The following is an 18,776-nucleotide window of genomic DNA, read 5'->3' on the forward strand; positions in this document are numbered from 1 at the left end:
GTGTTGTTCATGCCTGTATGTGTCACTGACAATCATCACTCAAGCTGACCAACTACACATTCCGATATAATGAAGGCACAACAATTTTGACTTCGGTTCCAAGCTATATATCATCGAAATTCTATATTATACACACTCTGCAGGGGGGATCCAGGAGTTCCGTAAAGAGGGGGCACCTTTATAAATTTAAAGGGGAGCGCATGCAACCCCCTCCATTTTTTCCTTTTTATTTCTTTTGTTTTAACAAAAAATAAAGGGGGGGGGGGGCACCTGGTGCACTCCCCCCGGATCTGCCACTGCTCTTGCTCCCTATCATGTTGCACTATTTCCATAACCAGGGCTTGACATTAGCAGTGGTCCAGTGGACAGGGGCCACTGAAAATTAATGTTGGGCCACCAAACTTCCAAAAAAGGGTTATCTTTGGGTGGCCTAATTGGGCAGAAAAGGTTCTGAATGGATTACAGTGCGCTCTCATTATAATGAACACAGTTATGATGAAATTCCGGTTACAACAAAGCAAAAAATCATACAGCAAGATCATCAGCTCTATGTTTTTTTATTGTTTATTTGCTAAGTTATGATGAAATTTCGGTATAATGAAAGAAAACTGCCGGTCCCAAGGACTTCATTATAATGGGAGTCCACTGTATCATGTTCCTTTTATTATGGACCATTATATTTATTCTTTAGGCTAACAAACTTTCAATTTGAAGATTTTAGTAGCCCAAACAGACCACCGAAGAAAAGACTTTGTGTTTAGTGCTTCCCTTACACACCTGTTGTAAGGGAAGCAACTGTCCATCAAAAGCTGCTGACGAAGCATGATGTGATCGAAGCAGGGCTTGACTAACTAATTTGTGAGGGCAAGGCCACTGTTTTTGAAATAAGGCCATTTTGTTTCAATTCAGCATTTAATGAGGTGAACAGTTCAGAATAGGCCAAAGAAGGATTAGACTATTCAGGAGACATCCAAGGCCATGGATTAATATTAGGCCCTGGTAGAGTGCCTTCAACCAGATGACCACTACTACCCTATACTCTGTTACTGCTGGATGTATAAATGGATACCAGAAAATAGTTGACCGTTATTACGCTGAATATAGCTTGTTATTAAGGATAAAGAAGCAAGGTGAGTGCACTGATGGGGTAGGGTTTGATTCCTGTGGCTGAAATATAGACAGCAGAATTTTGTACAGTAAAACGGCATTATAAAGAGAAGGGATATAACAAATCCCTCTATAACAAGGTGGTTATGCAGGTCCCTGCTCTTTATATATCTCTATTTTTGTACCATTATATAGTGAGAAACCTGATATAACAGGGTTTTCAGCATGGTTACTGTGCCCTCTTTATAACAAGGTTCCCGTGTAGGCCTGAAAGGTTATTGAGGACCACAAAGTAGTGGAGAGGTGCAGTTTAAAAAACAGTAATTTTTCCACATTATTATAAGTGACAATCGTATACTTGTTATATCTATCAATTATTACCAGGTATCATTTTTTTTTTTTTTTTTTTTGGGGGGGGGGGTGGATAGGAGGGAAGGATGTGTGAATTTTTATGGTGGGCACAATCATACATATGATCAATTTTGACTTATTTAATGTCACATTTTTTTTTTACCATTTCATAGTTGCCTTATATTAAGCTTTACAATTATACATTAAGTACAGACAACAATTGTAATCATGTGTATCATAATACAAATAATTTTTGTATATTATGAGATATAGAAATGTAATAGTAACTCTTTGCTGGTTTTTCAATGCTTCTGTATCTGCGTTGAAATAGATTTGAGAGCGTATATCAATCAATATTCATCATGTTTGTGTATATTTTTGTCACTTTCAATTGGCAACCAAAATAATATATTGAAGTTGGATGGCATCAACCCTACCAAACAAAAGTTAGGGGAATTGTCCCAAAAGGTATTTTGTCATCAAAGTCCAATTTGGTTTCAAGTGACAAATTTTAGACTCTGTCTCAGTACAAAATGATTTGAAATAATATTACTTTCTCCTGAGCCTAATTTTATGCCTCCGCCACGAAGTGGTGCCGGAGGCATTATGTTTTCGGGTTGTCCGTCCGTCCTTCCGTCCGACCGTAAGGAATTTTGTGGACAGCGTAACTAAAAAACCTTTTGAGGTATCCTAATGAAACTTGGCATGTATGTGTATTAGGGGGTGAAGTTGTGCCTATCAACTTTTGGGTGCACATGCTTAAGGTCAAAGGTCAAAAGGTCAAGGTCAAATGCTTAAAATTTCACTATTTCCCCCATATCTATGCAATGCCTGAAGATATTTTCTTGAAACTTAGTTTGTTTGCTTGTTTGTTCATTTTCCATCTCAGAAGATGGGCTAGTATATATGTATTACCCAATTAAGATTCTCTGGTGAAAGTTTGGGTCATGAGGTCAAAAGGTCAAGTAAAATGTTACAATTTCACTTTTTTTCTCTGTATCTTGGAAATTGTTCAAGGTATCTTCATAGAACATAGTATATATGCATGTGCTGACTGGCAGTGGTTATCTAGGGAATTTGGGGTTCATGGGGTCAAAGGTCAGGGGTCAAAGGTCACTGTCAATGCTTCAAAATTTTACTATTTTCCTTATATTCATGTAATGCCAGCAGGATTATTATTCTTTTTTAACTTGATGTATGCATGTATAACCCAATAGAGATTTTCTGGTTTTTTTTTTTTTTTTTTTTGCCAAGAAGGTCAAAGGTCAAAAGGTCAAAGATCAAGTGAAAGTGCTGAACTTACTTCTTTCTCCATACAGGGTTCCCACAGTCATGGAAAATCCTGGAAAATCCTGGAAAAATTTGTGGTCATGGAAAGTCAGGGAAAAGTCAGGGAATTTGGAAAATTTGTGAAAAGTCATGGAAAAGTCATGGAATTGCATTTACCTCTTGGCAATGGCAGCTTTACAGTTTGTCGTGTCTCGCAACTCTCATACTCTGTGATCATACTCTGCTATTATAATTGGTGTTCATGATTTCCATTTTTCCCAGTTTTGTGACCTCCCAAATTCTACATAACTCCCGGGACATACATGTATACTAATGATAATAGATGTACATGTCATGAGTAAGATAGTGGGTGGAACGGATGGCTGTGAGGGGAGGTGGAGGCCATCATAATGTGTCTGATTTTGGAAACCGTGCCAGAAAGGAAGTCATGGAAAGCAGCAATTTAGTCATGGAAAAGTCATGGAAAAGTCATGGAATTCTGTTTTCAAATTTCTGTGGGAACCCTGCCATATCTTGGAAGTGGCTCAAGTTATCTTGAAACTTAGTACATATTTATGTATGTTCTGCCTGACTGTGATTCTCTTATAAATCAAAGGCCAGATGAAAATGATAACAATTTACTGTTTAATACAGAAATTGCACTTTTCTACATACCTTGAAAATTACTCAGAGCATAAACTTATGAAAGGGTCAAAGTCAAGTTAAAGTTCTTAAATCCCCAAATACATGCTCTCCTATTCATCCAATTAAACATAGGTCAGGGAAGGTGAACATTCAATACATTTGTGACAAACATGTCATTTCAATATTTTGCCAATTTTGTGAAAATGTAATCACACATTGTCCACATGTACTATAGACCTATTAGGAGAATCATGCATTATGGCGGAGGCATACCAGTCGCCATAGCGACATTTCTAGTTCTTTTTTGCATTACATTTTGAAGGTTGGTTGGTCCTGAAGACCAACCAACTTTCAAATGGAAATGTCTTGTGGACACAAATCTCAAATGAAACTTTGTGATTTACTTTTGGAAAAAAGAAAAAGAAAGAGGAGATTTTATACATGATTGTATTCTGTAAATCCTGCCTGCAGTCTGTGAATTTGGCATGGTTCTCTTAGGCCCGAATTCACGAAGGTGGTACAAATGAAACCATGGTTTAAACCATGGAGCGCCAAGTGTCACACGGAATTTTTCGTTACGATATTGGTAATTTCGTCGACAAAATGACCGATTCATGAACGAAATTATCATTTCGTGGACGAAATGTTCATTTAGTTACAAAATGTTGTCATTTCGTTACAAAATAATAATTTCATTGACGAAATGACCGACTTTGTAACGAAATGTTCCATGCGACACTTGGCGCTCCACGGTTTTTTTTGTCCATGGTTTAAACCATGGTTTCATTTGTACAACCTTCGTGAATTCGGGCTTTAGTGTCTCTGGAGGAAGTGTTTTACAGCCTAATGAAATTCTAGAATCAATGAATAAGAGGCTGTCAATATGTATGCTGCCCTCTATGGTGATATTATGGCCAGTCTGCCTGTGCTTGCCAGCCTGGCAGCTTCCATTTGTTCTTCTGAAACATTTTAGTTCGTAGTCTCTGGTCTTTTTTTAGGCTTTGTCACTGCAGCAGTGTGCAGTGAGAATCTGGTATATTTTTGTCCTATAAAATGGGTCTAGGATTGAAAACTAGTAAGTGTTAAACAGGTCTAAATTTGCAGACTACATGTGTTCAATGAAAGATAAGACCCCTACCCCAGGAGGCTAGTGTAAACATTGAACAATTACCCCCTTGTTTTAGAGAAAGTATTAAGAATCCACCATTCACTTCGTACAGCAATAGGGCTTTGTGTGTTGTACATGTATCCAGTATTATGGGTGGACGTGGCAAGCTGTTTAGTGACAGTATCCACAGTTCCAGTGAAAGCTTGCGAAGTTGCAGCAGTCTAACAAGTTTGTTCAAGTTTTGTGGGAAAACAACAGGCCCGAATTTGGTAAGAACTTATCTTCTTTACAATGTTTTATAGCTTATGATGATGTGTGTAATCATGTTAGTGAATGAGAAGATTGTAAGGAATATTTACAGAGCAGGATTTGATCTGCCAAATCTTTGTAGACAAATGGGAGTAGACAAAGAAGAAGCCAGTGATGCCCCATGCACACTGGTCTCTCTCTCCCCTCTTTCTCTCCTCTCTCTCTCCTCTTTCTCTCCTCTCTCTCCCCTCACACACACTCTCTCTCTTTCTCTCTCATTCTGTGAGCATTATGTGTTTGTGCCTGAGGTTGGATGTATAGCGGAATGGTAGGGATGTATTATACCTTTTTGCTGTTGCTGTAGATAGCTGTGGTTAATGAGTTATAATCTCACAAGTGTTGTTAGAGAAGTACAGAAGTACCGTGTACTGATACCGACAGGCATTATTATGTAACATGATTTCTGTGATATAAGTAGTGGAGGTTTTGTAGAAACAAATTTGCACACATTCATAATGATTTTAGTTTTGACATTAGTTGATTAATTGTTAGCTGGCGTATATGTTTTGTAGCTTAGGCTTTTAAATATGACAGTTTTATGAAGTTACAATAGATGTTTTAAGATAATAATTAGTTACAGTTAATAATTTTGAGTTAATAGAATAAGTTTATTTTGTATACTCTGTTATGGACAGTGATACATAAGGAAAAGTTTGAGAACTTATATTTCAGTGTTGATTAAGGCGACAATAAATTTAATGATAAGTTAAAATATTATTGAAATTATAAAAGATTAAAAGTGAATAAGTTTTGGATTATATTGGAAGTGAATGTTAATAAAGTATATGAATAATATAAATAGTTGAGGTTTTAGTTGATTATATAACAGTTAATTCAGAAAATTATAAAATACGGATAAGTTTGGTTTATGATTGGTGAGTAAAGTGAACGAAAATATGTATTATAAGTTAGTGATATACAACATAGATTATTGGTAGATTATGTTATTAGACTTTAAATGAGGTAAAATGGTGTTAAACCATGTAATGTTTTATGAAGCTATTCATGTACATTTAAACGTAATTGTAAAACTTTGTTTTTGTGTATTATATTTCAGATTGTTATCTGAAGGTCCGTTATGAACTGAAGGTGCATATGAACCGAAGGTCGTTATCTAAAGTGAAGCTCAGTAACTGGAAGTCCGTAACTGAAGAATTGACTGGAATTTCATATTGGAAACATCAGTGTGTTAGCGTAATAAACAAGTATTTGTCACGGTAACCGGATGTCACCTTGCTTCATATTTGACCTTGTGAATAACAACTAAGGAGGGTTGTTTGAATTAACAGTGGAAACTCCTCCGTGGTACGAGTTGTCCCGGAGGCAGTCACAATAACAATCAAAGTGGACTGTCGTCCAACAAATAGAGCAGACTGTAATCCAACGAGCGAAGAGCATCGCGTCACTGTCATCAATTGGAGCAGTTTCCAATAGTGATGGGATTTGGAAAGTTCTGAATTCCTCTGAATTGTATAATTTGTAGTTTCAACAGAACAATGGAGTACTAATACAGTGAGTAACATTATGGCTGCCGCGAATGTTTCCAGTACACTTGATCAGGCCATGGTGGTCAGTAAGGCTGAGAGTTCAGCTGGTCACGATCACTCATCCATGAAGGGTGAAATCTTGTCTAAATCACTGCCGGAAATGAAGATTGGAGATGAGAAAAAGTTAACTTCAGGGAGGAGTGTATCAAGCAAAGGAAAATCAGTAAAGAGTGAAAAACTAATGAAAGCATTTCAAGCAGAGCTCGATGTAATGGACAAAGAGGATCAGATCGAGATTCTACAGAGGGAACATGAACATGCCGTAAAGATGCAAAAGGCCAAGATGGAATTGAAGCGATTGAAGATAAAGAAACAGCTCGAGCAGAAATTATCTGAGTTAGACGAGTCAGATGAGGATGACAATCTTACAGAAACGTCTAGATCCAGCAACATCTTGTTACCACGGGAGAGCAGGGAAGAATCAGTGCAGAGATTCTTTAATTCACAGCCAGTAGATGATGTGGAAGATAAGAGCGTAAATCCCGTAGTTCCTGAAGTTGGTCAAGCAAAACCTGTGACACAGGATACAGCCACCTCATCTGGGATGGAAAAGGTGGCAGAATCTCTTGCTCGTGTGGCAAACATGATCATACAACAAAACATGACCTCGCAGAGTATCGCTGTTTCAAGTCAGCTTCCGAAGTTGGAAGTACCAGTATTCAGTGGTGACCCCTTGCGCTATCCGCTATGGAACAATGCTTTTTCAAGTTTGGTTGACTCCAAGCCACTAGACGCTGCTATGAAACTCAACTACCTGAACAGCTACGTCACAGGAGAGCCCAGGAAGATGGTAGAGCATTATCTTCTTTTAGGCACAGATGAGGCCTATCATCGTGCAAGAGAGTCGCTGGCAAGGAGATACGGCAGTGGAAGTGTTGTAAGTTCGGCATTTTCAAGGAAGCTGAAAGCTTGGCCACGCATATCTGACAGGGATCCTGCAGGACTTCGCACATATGCTGACTTCTTAGAGCAGGTGGTGGTGGCAAAGGCAACCGTGGGCTCCTTGGGGATTTTGGACTACCCCCAAGAGAACATAAAAATGTTGGAGAAGCTGCCCTTCTACATGGAACGGCAATGGCGGGATGAAGTTGACAGATGGCAGACCCGCGGGTATGGTGACTACCCCCCGTTCGCAACGTTTGCAGAGTTTGTAAAACGAGCGTCTGACAAGGCAAACCTACCGGAATTAACAGGTATTCAAAGAGGTGAGCCCAAGACACAGCTGTCACGATACCATGGCAAGGGAACCAATCAGCACTTGCAAGGAGGAAGAACTCTTGCAACAAATGCATCTCCTAAGTCACATGGAGTGTATTCATTGTGTCCATGCTGTCGTGGTCCTCATCACTTAGACGACTGTAGTGAATTCAAGAAGAGATCTCATCATGCAAAGAAAGCCTTCTTCTTTCAGAAAAGACTGTGCATGGGATGCGGTGTAGCCGACAACCACAGGGTGAAAGAGTGCACACAGAGGCGGAGCTGCAAAGAGTGTAAGGGCAGTCATCTGACATGTCTTCATCTGTCTACAAAGACTGAGAGCCCTCAGACATCCAATCCGCAGCCATCTGAAGAAGTTTCTTCAAAGTGCACCAATGTTTGCTCATTACCAGACCAGGACGGCCGCGAACACTGCATGATAGTACCAGTTTGGGTTAGGCACAGTGATAACCCTTCCCGAGAGTATCTACAGTACGCCATCCTCGATGATCAGTCTAATGTGGGATTCGTATCGGAAGGATTGTGTGCTAAGTTGCAGCTGCAAGGCCAGGAGACAGAGCTTCAGTTAACTACCATGCACCAGAGTGCACGTGTGAAGAGCAAGAAGGTGACGGGTCTACAGGTGATGGATTTCAACAGGGAGCAAGTAATCGATTTACCTGCGTGTTTCTCTAGGAAAGAAGTGCCTGCAAGTAGACATCAAATACCAAAGGCAGAGGTTCTGCGGAAGTGGCCTCATCTGGAGCCAGTAGCCAGTCAGCTGATGCCATACAACAAGTCCATCGAGGTGTCACTGCTCATCGGAAATAACTGCACGAGAGCCATCCGACCAAGAGAAGTCATAGCTGGCGGAGATGATGATCCCTATGCAATAAGGACCGTTCTTGGATGGGGAGTGGTCGGCAGAGTATGCCAAACACCAATCCAGGATGAACATGGCGCCACATGCCACAAGCTGCAAGTGAGTGAGAGTTATCCAAACTTCACCTATGACACTAGAGCAAAAGAGGTCTTCTCACCAGACAAAGTCCTCAGGATACTGGAGCAGGATTTCCAGGCGACAAATTCGAAGGGGGCACCTCTATCTGTTGAAGAAACAAAGTTCCTGACCATCTTAGAAAATGGTATCCGGAAGAGAGATGACGGTCATCTGGAGATGCCTCTACCGCTGAAGTCGGACCAGGCCAGTTTCCCAGACAATAAGATCCTCGCCTTGAAACGATGGAAACAGTTGGCAGCGAGATTGCACAGGAACCCAAAGTTTCTCAAGGACTACAAAGCATTCATGGCCGATGTCACTCACAACTACGCGGAAAGAGTTCCAGCTAATCGTCTCGCAATCCAAGATGGAAGAGTGAACTATGTGCCCCACACAGGTGTTTACCACCCCAGACAACCGGATAAGATCAGAGTCGTGTTTGACTGTTCCGCAACATACCAAGGTGTGTCTTTGAACAGTCACCTGCTTCAAGGACCTGATCTGATGAATGGACTGCTAGGAGTCCTGTGCCGGTTCCGGAAAGAAGAAGTCGCATTCATGACAGACATAAAGAGTATGTTCCACCAATTCGTTGTCAGAGAAGAGGATAGAGATCTTCTTCGCTTCTTCTGGTATGAAGATGGTGACGAGACAAAGAAGCCGGTCGAATACAGGATGAAGGTTCACCTCTTTGGAGCAGCAAGTTCTCCAGGGTGTTGTAACTTTGGACTGAAGCGAGCAGCAGACGATGGAGAAGAGGAATTTGGATCAGCAGCAGCCACTTTCATTCGCAACGACTTCTATGTAGATGATGGACTGAGTTCTACACCTACTGCAGAAGCTGCTATCAAGTTACTGAAGGACAGCCAATCTATCTGTGCTCAGGCTGGTCTAAAACTACACAAGATTGTGTCAAATAGCCGAGATGTGCTGAAGAGTTTCCCAGCAGAACAGAGAGCTAAGAGCATTCAGGAACTTGACCTAGATGCAGACGAGCTGGCACTTGAGAGAGCTCTCGGGGTTTCATGGAACACTGAAAATGATACGTTTAAGTTCAACATCGAGGTGAAGGACAAGCCGTTCACTCGAAGGGGCGTGCTATCCACTGTCAGTTCCATCTACGATCCAAGTGGCTTCCTGAGTCCAGTGGTGCTAAAAGGAAAGAAGATCCTTCAACAGATGTGCAGACTCAATCTGGACTGGGACACTCTGATGCCCGAAGGTCTGCAGGTGGAATGGAGGAAATGGCTCGAGGAGATACAGGAAGTACAGAAGCTCGAAATACCACGTTGTTTCAAGCCCAAGTCTTTCGGGGAGATCAAGGAGGTTGAGGTGCACCACTTTTCAGATGCAAGTCAGAGTGGCTATGGACAGTGTTCCTATCTGCGATTAATCAACCAGAGTGGCAAAGCTCATGTCTCTTTCATAGCTGGAAAGGCCAGGGTCGCACCTCTCAAGCAAGTCAGTATCCCTCGACTAGAACTCACAGCAGCAACAGTTTCTGCTAAGATGAGTGCATTTCTACGAAAGGAGCTCAAATACATCAACGTGAAGGAATTCTTCTGGACGGATAGCCAGGTCGTGCTAGGCTACATCCACAATGAGGCCAGACGGTTCCACGTGTTTGTAGCCAACCGAGTGCAGATGATCAGAGATCATGCAGACCCAAATCGTTGGTTCTACGTCGAGACCAAAGACAACCCAGCTGATGACGCTTCTAGAGGGTTAAAAGCCAAACATCTCACCAATGACAGCCGGTGGTTAAAGGGTCCAGAGTTCCTGTGGACGGATGGTGCCTTCCAACCCAAACAGGCAGATGTCCGTGAGATTGGTGAGGATGATCCAGAAGTGAAGAGGGCGTCTGTTCTAAAGACAGAAGGACAAAAGGAGTTCCCCGATCATCTCGAATCAAGTAGATTCAACAGTTTCTCCAATTGGCATCATGTGAAGAAAGCCGTTGCGCATGGTTTGCAATACATGAAGAGACTGAGACGCAAAGACGTTGAACGCAGTATTCCTTCAAACAAGGAAAGAGGACACACAAGTGCAGTCAAATTACCTGCAGTCACCGTGGAGCAGCTAGACGCAGCAGAAAAGATCATCATCAAGGCTGTGCAGAAAGAGTACTTTCCGGAAGAGCTAGATGCACTCCAGAAACCTCAGACAGCAGACCTGAAATGTGATAGATCGAAGAATGCACAGTTGAAGAAAGGTAGTGCATTGTACACACTTGACCCCTATGTGGACGGTGACGGGATGATCCGAGTAGGAGGACGCATCGATAGAGCCAACATCTCAAGTGAGATTAAGCATCCTATCATTTTGCCCCGCAAGAGTCATATTAGCAAGTTGCTCATACTGCACCATCATCAAAGAACACACCACATGGGTCGAGGGATTACTCATAACGAGCTGCGTCAAGCTGGATACTGGGTCATTGGAGGGTCTTCAGCAGTATCTCAGTGCATCTCTTCCTGCGTGACGTGTAGGAGATGCCGTGGTCCGATGGTGCAGCAGAAGATGGCAGAGCTCCCGGAAGACCGGGTTGAGCCCTCAGCTCCTTTCACGTACTGTGGTGTCGACTACTTCGGCCCTTTCTTGGTCAAAGAAAGACGCAGCCAAGTGAAGCGCTATGGAGTTATCTTCACCTGTATGGCTTCCCGAAGTGTCCACCTGGAGACTGCGAGCAGCTTAACTTCTAGCTCCTTCATAAATGCACTCCGACGTTTTATGAACAGGAGAGGAGCTGTTAGACAACTACGCTCCGACCAAGGTACAATGTTCGTGGGGGCTCGCAGTGAACTGAGGGAAGCTCTAGCTGAAATGGACCAGAGTGAGGTGCAAGAGTACCTACTGCAAAATGGATGCGACTGGATTCCATTCCAGATGAACGTACCACATGCTTCTCATATGGGTGGTGTATGGGAACGACAGATCCAGACAGTTCGCCGTGTCCTAGAGCCGCTGATGAAGTCTGCAGGAAGCCAGTTAGATGATGAGGCCTTTCGTACATTCATGACAGAGGCAGAGGCCATCATCAATTCCAGACCCCTGACCACATCTGGCCTAAGTGACCCCGAGACACCGGAGCCGCTGACACCGCTTCACCTTTTAACCATGAAGCCGAAGGTTGCCCTACCCCCTCCAGGACAGTTCCAGCGGGAGGATATGTATGCGCGGAAGTGGTGGAGAAGGGTCCAGTATTTGACCAATCAGTTCTGGCTACGGTGGAGGAGAGAGTATCTTCAGCAACTGCAGAACCGCCAGAAGTGGGTCAGCCCAAGCAGACAACTGGCAGTTGGAGATGTGGTGATAGTGAAGGAGAACGACGACGCTCGTGGCAGATGGCCCCTCGCGCGTGTCATCGAGGTCTACCCCAGCAAGGACGGCTTGATCAGGAAGGTCAAGGTGCTGATGGCCGACGGCTTGCTGGACAATGAGGGAAAGCGTCAACGCCCCCCTAGTGAACTGGAGAGACCTGTCCACAAGTTGGTACTGTTATTACCAGCAGAACAGTAACGCGACTGGACTGTTACTTAAGAAGACCAGTTTCGAATCCCCATCAAGGAGCCTTTGAGCTATTTGACAGAATGAATATGTTGTGTTTTCAATTGCATCAGGAGAAAGCGAAAGTGCAAACATTCATTCCTGAATGTTGTATGGTGTTTAATTTTACCTACATGTAACTTTTGTGTGATACTATGTACGTAAGTTAGAATCAGGTGAATATGTTATTTGTTAATGAAATGGTAAATGGATGAGTCCATTTAAAGGAGCCATGTCACTGCAGCAGTGTGCAGTGAGAATCTGGTATATTTTTGTCCTATAAAATGGGTCTAGGATTGAAAACTAGTAAGTGTTAAACAGGTCTAAATTTGCAGACTACATGTGTTCAATGAAAGATAAGACCCCTACCCCAGGAGGCTAGTGTAAACATTGAACAATTACCCCCTTGTTTTAGAGAAAGTATTAAGAATCCACCATTCACTTCGTACAGCAATAGGGCTTTGTGTGTTGTACATGTATCCAGTATTATGGGTGGACGTGGCAAGCTGTTTAGTGACAGTATCCACAGTTCCAGTGAAAGCTTGCGAAGTTGCAGCAGTCTAACAAGTTTGTTCAAGTTTTGTGGGAAAACAACAGGCCCGAATTTGGTAAGAACTTATCTTCTTTACAATGTTTTATAGCTTATGATGATGTGTGTAATCATGTTAGTGAATGAGAAGATTGTAAGGAATATTTACAGAGCAGGATTTGATCTGCCAAATCTTTGTAGACAAATGGGAGTAGACAAAGAAGAAGCCAGTGATGCCCCATGCACACTGGTCTCTCTCTCCCCTCTTTCTCTCCTCTCTCTCTCCTCTTTCTCTCCTCTCTCTCCCCTCACACACACTCTCTCTCTTTCTCTCTCATTCTGTGAGCATTATGTGTTTGTGCCTGAGGTTGGATGTATAGCGGAATGGTAGGGATGTATTATACCTTTTTGCTGTTGCTGTAGATAGCTGTGGTTAATGAGTTATAATCTCACAAGTGTTGTTAGAGAAGTACAGAAGTACCGTGTACTGATACCGACAGGCATTATTATGTAACATGATTTCTGTGATATAAGTAGTGGAGGTTTTGTAGAAACAAATTTGCACACATTCATAATGATTTTAGTTTTGACATTAGTTGATTAATTGTTAGCTGGCGTATATGTTTTGTAGCTTAGGCTTTTAAATATGACAGTTTTATGAAGTTACAATAGATGTTTTAAGATAATAATTAGTTACAGTTAATAATTTTGAGTTAATAGAATAAGTTTATTTTGTATACTCTGTTATGGACAGTGATACATAAGGAAAAGTTTGAGAACTTATATTTCAGTGTTGATTAAGGCGACAATAAATTTAATGATAAGTTAAAATATTATTGAAATTATAAAAGATTAAAAGTGAATAAGTTTTGGATTATATTGGAAGTGAATGTTAATAAAGTATATGAATAATATAAATAGTTGAGGTTTTAGTTGATTATATAACAGTTAATTCAGAAAATTATAAAATACGGATAAGTTTGGTTTATGATTGGTGAGTAAAGTGAACGAAAATATGTATTATAAGTTAGTGATATACAACATAGATTATTGGTAGATTATGTTATTAGACTTTAAATGAGGTAAAATGGTGTTAAACCATGTAATGTTTTATGAAGCTATTCATGTACATTTAAACGTAATTGTAAAACTTTGTTTTTGTGTATTATATTTCAGATTGTTATCTGAAGGTCCGTTATGAACTGAAGGTGCATATGAACCGAAGGTCGTTATCTAAAGTGAAGCTCAGTAACTGGAAGTCCGTAACTGAAGAATTGACTGGAATTTCATATTGGAAACATCAGTGTGTTAGCGTAATAAACAAGTATTTGTCACGGTAACCGGATGTCACCTTGCTTCATATTTGACCTTGTGAATAACAACTAAGGAGGGTTGTTTGAATTAACAGTGGAAACTCCTCCGTGGTACGAGTTGTCCCGGAGGCAGTCACAGGCTTGTCTGTTATTGTTGTGTTTTTAAGGAATCAGATTGATGACATTCTCTGTGTTAGTACCATCGGTACTGTATTACAAAATAATGCTGCAGTATAGGAAATGTTAATCATTTGTTCATGATTGCTAGGTGGCTTTATGAAAAGTTTGTATATTTTGCTTGGTTAAAAAAAAAATATGAAGGCTAGGAATGATATTTTGTTGCTCTTGTGTTAGCCAGATTTGAAGACGAACACAACGGATTGAAATAATAAAACAACAACAACAATAAGCAAAACAGGAATGGTTTGTATAGAGTAAAGATTTAGAATAATTGATGAAAGTGGCTTCCCAAACGAGTTGTGACCTCAGACTAAATAACATCAAAAGATACATTCACCTCCACTGGATGTTTTGATTACTGCTCTCTGTTCTCCAGTAGGTTGAAACATCCATTCTTGTTGAAAACAACAACAACAAACAAACTCAATTACCCTCTTGAGTTTAACTGCCTCAAAATGTCAACATCGTTACATTCAAAGAGGCTACTGACCATTGGGAGGGAGTTAATCTATCAATAATTGTAAGCCCAATATATGTAGAGGACATTAAATAATACTTTTGTACACATTCCTGCATACCTATAGATCTAGTAGAATCAGACCAAAGCGTTGATTTATCATTTTACAAGGACACACAATACAGATGAGTTGGTGAGTTGAATGAGTGGAAATAGTTGATTGACAGTTTTGTTTTTGTTTTTTTTAATGTAGACTTTATAGTCTTGGATTTTGTTTGTTTGTTTTGTTAGATTCTAGACAGCAGTGTGAAGGCTGGTGCATAAACCCACAACCTCTCTGGAATCACTCAGGTGTGCGAACTGCTAGACCAATATATGTGGCCTCGTGTGTGTTTGTTGTTTCATTTGAGCATATGAAGAGTTTGTTTGCAAAAACCGATAAGTCCATTTTTGGAAGATTTTGAAGTACAATCTCTGTCATAAAGTACAAAATGATACCTTTTAAATGATATATTGGTCACTACATATAAAGGTACATTTTTGAAGTTATGGTCAAAAGAAGCAAAAATTTTCTTATTATTCTCTTTATTTTTCAAATATCTCCATTTGGCAAATATGGACTTATCGGTTTTTGCAAACAAACTCTTCATATTATGTTACCTTGTATAAATGCGTACATTGTGTCATTAAGGGTATGTGTATATGTTGTTTCATGCACAATTGCATATTATGTATTTATTTATCTCATTCTATGTGTGTATGTATTCTTTATGATTACATTTAATAATTTTATGATTTGTCTTTGTTTTTAAAAGGAAAGGTTCTATATGCACATACATTGCTTATAAAGCATATTCTTAGGTAAGAATAACATTGATATGTGGAAAATTTGAACAATGGCTCCTTTCCTTGTCCTTGGTAGTGAACATTTTTTTTTTTAAATGCCCTTTTAGTTTGAAACCTTCAAATCTGCTTTTTGTTAAAACAAACTTCAAACTAGAAGGAATTGCACAAAAATAAGTGCATACATACAGTTGACTCATATACCTGTGAGTTGATTTTTGTCATAGCAAATATATTGTTACTATGTAGTAAAGGTGCTACATTGAATCAGTTCATCAATGATTAATAAACCGAGACAACTCAGTTGCTTCAGAGCCAGAGGTGACGTAACTCTCAGAGCAGAGGTGTTGGGAACCGTACTCTGCCTACTGCGGAATTTCTCCAGCTTATATACTATCCATTCACCCCTTTCTAGTACATTCTGTAATTTTCTCCAACCTGGGGCCACATACCTGAACATACTAGCAAGTCCAAATTCCAGGAATCCTGGATGACTCACTGCCTAACTATGTGCATAACATCATTGCCAAAATTAACTACCAATCACATTGGGCTAAAGGGACAGTGCCTCACTCAGCCAAATATGTAAGCACTTCCTATCCTAGAATTTTCTGGAATGGGTTACATCATTCTAGATTGAGTGAGCTATAATGTATTTCCTGTCACATGCATACATGTACTGTAGCTACATTGTATACCACGTAGAAAATTCTCCACTGATCTGGTCGGCCTGTATGTACTACAGTTGAACCTCTCGTATCCGGACAAGTCGGGACCGGGGCTCATCCGGATAAGGGATTTGGCCGGATACGGGAGACTCAATACTTTATACATGTACATATACATACACATGTACTGATGTAGCCCATTGTAGTACCACATGTAGTAATGTATAAACTGCAACCTTTTCATTGTTACATTTGGGGATGTTTCGGGATGTTGAAATGTCTGAAGGTAAGCAATTTGGAAGGAAATTTGATGCAAAGTATGTTAATCATATTGGAAGTAATATGTAATTCATGTGTGTTTGGGTAGGAGTTCTCAAGGAATTGGGAATCCCCCTTTCTTCCCTTAATTATTACAAAAAAAAAAAAAAATCACGGCGAGATTGCGTCCGGATAATAGAGAGATCCGGATAAAGGGAGGCCGGATAATAGAGGTTCAACTGTATATCTATATCATAATAGAATGTTCTCCATTAATCTGGTCACCCTGTGTACATACACATTAAAACAACCATGCATACAGCCTTGATACTGCATTACTGCATACATGTACATAACTACTTGTGTGTACATTTGTGACAAGGTTTATAAATTAGGTTCCTACATAGAGCCTAGTTATGTAATATTAAAAGTCAGTAAGCCTTATCTACACAATCCAGCAGTTTTATTGTTATGGTCATTTTATTGGGTTGCAGAAAAAGAAGAAGACAAAACAATGAAATGATCCTTTGTGTACATGATGTCTTACAAGATTGCATTGAAAAAAATGTTCTTCATGCAGAGCATTACAATGATTATCTGCAGTCATGAAAATATGTGTACATTAAAGAATGAAATTAACAAGTGTTGTACACAAGATTAATTAGGGAATTTACACAAGTGGCATGGCAGTGATGTTTTTCAATAGAGATTTTGAGACACCATTTGCATGATGTCATGTCAAGTTTACAAATAAGTTGATATCAACTCCATATTTTCTCCAACTCTGTACCCTGCTTATTATATATGTTTCTCCCATGTACACCGCCAACAACAGTACTTTATGCTGAGCACTTTTTCCTGATGTATATAATGTTTCTCCTATGGAGGATATTGTTTGTAATAAAATCATTGGAATGGGAACCCCCATCTTGAGAGTAGCTTAAATTATTTGTGTAATATCTAGAGAAAGTGATGCTTGACATTTTTACTTGATCAGACCAAAACAATGGCACAAAATGACAAACCAACAATTAACATTGAAAAAACAAACAGTGAACTTTTACTTTTCATAAAGTGTTTTGAGCGAAGAAGAGACACTATTTCAGTGTGTATAAGCCAACAATAGGCCTTGTACAGATGGCAATGATGTAATGGGTACAAAATGATATAGGAGAAGAACTCCAAAAAGTGCAGGAATAAAGCTGTAAACATGCCTCCAAATCCATTAATAATTCTCAAATGTGTTGACACTCAAGCATAAAAATATACAAATAGAAGGCTTTGATGATAAACTTCTCATGAGTCATAAGATCTTGAAGAATGAACTCTTCTTGGCTTGCATGGGAAACTTGGTCCATTTATGGTCTCAAAAGTCTGGCCTTCCAGAAGTTTCTAGCTTTAAAGAAAGTAGACAATTCTATATATGACTCACCACCTGACACATCTTGTTTACACATCTTTGACCTTACAGTCACTTGACTTACTTTGGCAATTGATATGTAGCCTTAGTACACATACTCACATCGCACAGAGGTATATCATAGTACAAACAAAGTGTGTATTACCCACATACTAGTAGTGCAAACAATAAAGGGTATTCCCCTCTGTGAATAATCAGATGTTTATGTTAACAAACAGTTTATTTTACCAGCCAAGCCAAATCTCAAATATTCTAAATCACTGGGTATCACAGGATGATTAATTCAAAACTTTAATTGTTACATACTTTTAGAAAATATTTAGACAAAGAATAAAATAACATATCTCTACACAAATACCTTGCAATACAACTTTGTAATTATTAGCAATTACTGTAGTACTTGTATAATTATCACATGCATGTTGAATGTAATCAAACCATCAAATCAAATTATGGGCCTCCAGTTTGAGATGAAACCACCAAGTTGACCCATTTTAAAGCAAGTTTCACCAAACACCAAGCAAAACAACTTTTATTTTTAGAATAGAGACCTTGAGTTTTTCATACAAAAAAGAAATTGCTTGGAGGAACACACTGAAGTGGGAATAAAACCTGGCTTTGACCCTGTCTGACAAGCATGCGACAAAATTTATAATGAGGAGGGCTAAAATAAGTTTTGTTGTCACAAAGTGAAAATTGATGTCCTGGTAATATAATATTCTGTCGACTGTATACTACTTATTAAGGCACTAGTAACTACATTAAAACCCGTCTTAGCGGCTACCTCTCTATAGCTGCCACCTGCCGGCTACTGAAAAATCCCCCGCACAAAATTGCTGTATTATAGACCCTTTATGTATGGTAGCGGCCACCTGCCTAATGCGGCCAACGGCCACTCATTTTGTATCCCATGGTGAATATTTACCTGCGTATAGCGGCCACAAAAATTTAGCTGAACCTTTAAATCAGCCCTGAATATGATGGCTTTTATGTTCATTGCTTGAATTCTACCGATTCCTAGCTCAGTCA

The 18,776-nt window shown here is 39.9% G+C and overlaps 1 protein-coding gene across 1 annotated transcript; it reads left to right on the forward strand.

The window, feature by feature from the left end:
* Positions 1 to 6,313: 6,313 nt before the first annotated feature.
* Positions 6,314 to 12,052, forward strand: LOC140236630 (uncharacterized). The gene is made up of 3 exons (XM_072316550.1): positions 6,314 to 6,998; positions 7,767 to 8,829; positions 11,254 to 12,052. Exons 1-3 carry the CDS (start codon positions 6,314 to 6,316, stop codon positions 12,050 to 12,052), a joined length of 2,547 nt encoding a protein of 848 aa, XP_072172651.1.
* The last annotated feature ends 6,724 nt before the right edge of the window (positions 12,053 to 18,776 follow it).

This window comes from Diadema setosum, chromosome 13 (genome assembly GCF_964275005.1).
Source record: "Diadema setosum chromosome 13, eeDiaSeto1, whole genome shotgun sequence".
Classification (NCBI taxonomy): Eukaryota; Metazoa; Echinodermata; class Echinoidea; order Diadematoida; family Diadematidae; genus Diadema; species Diadema setosum.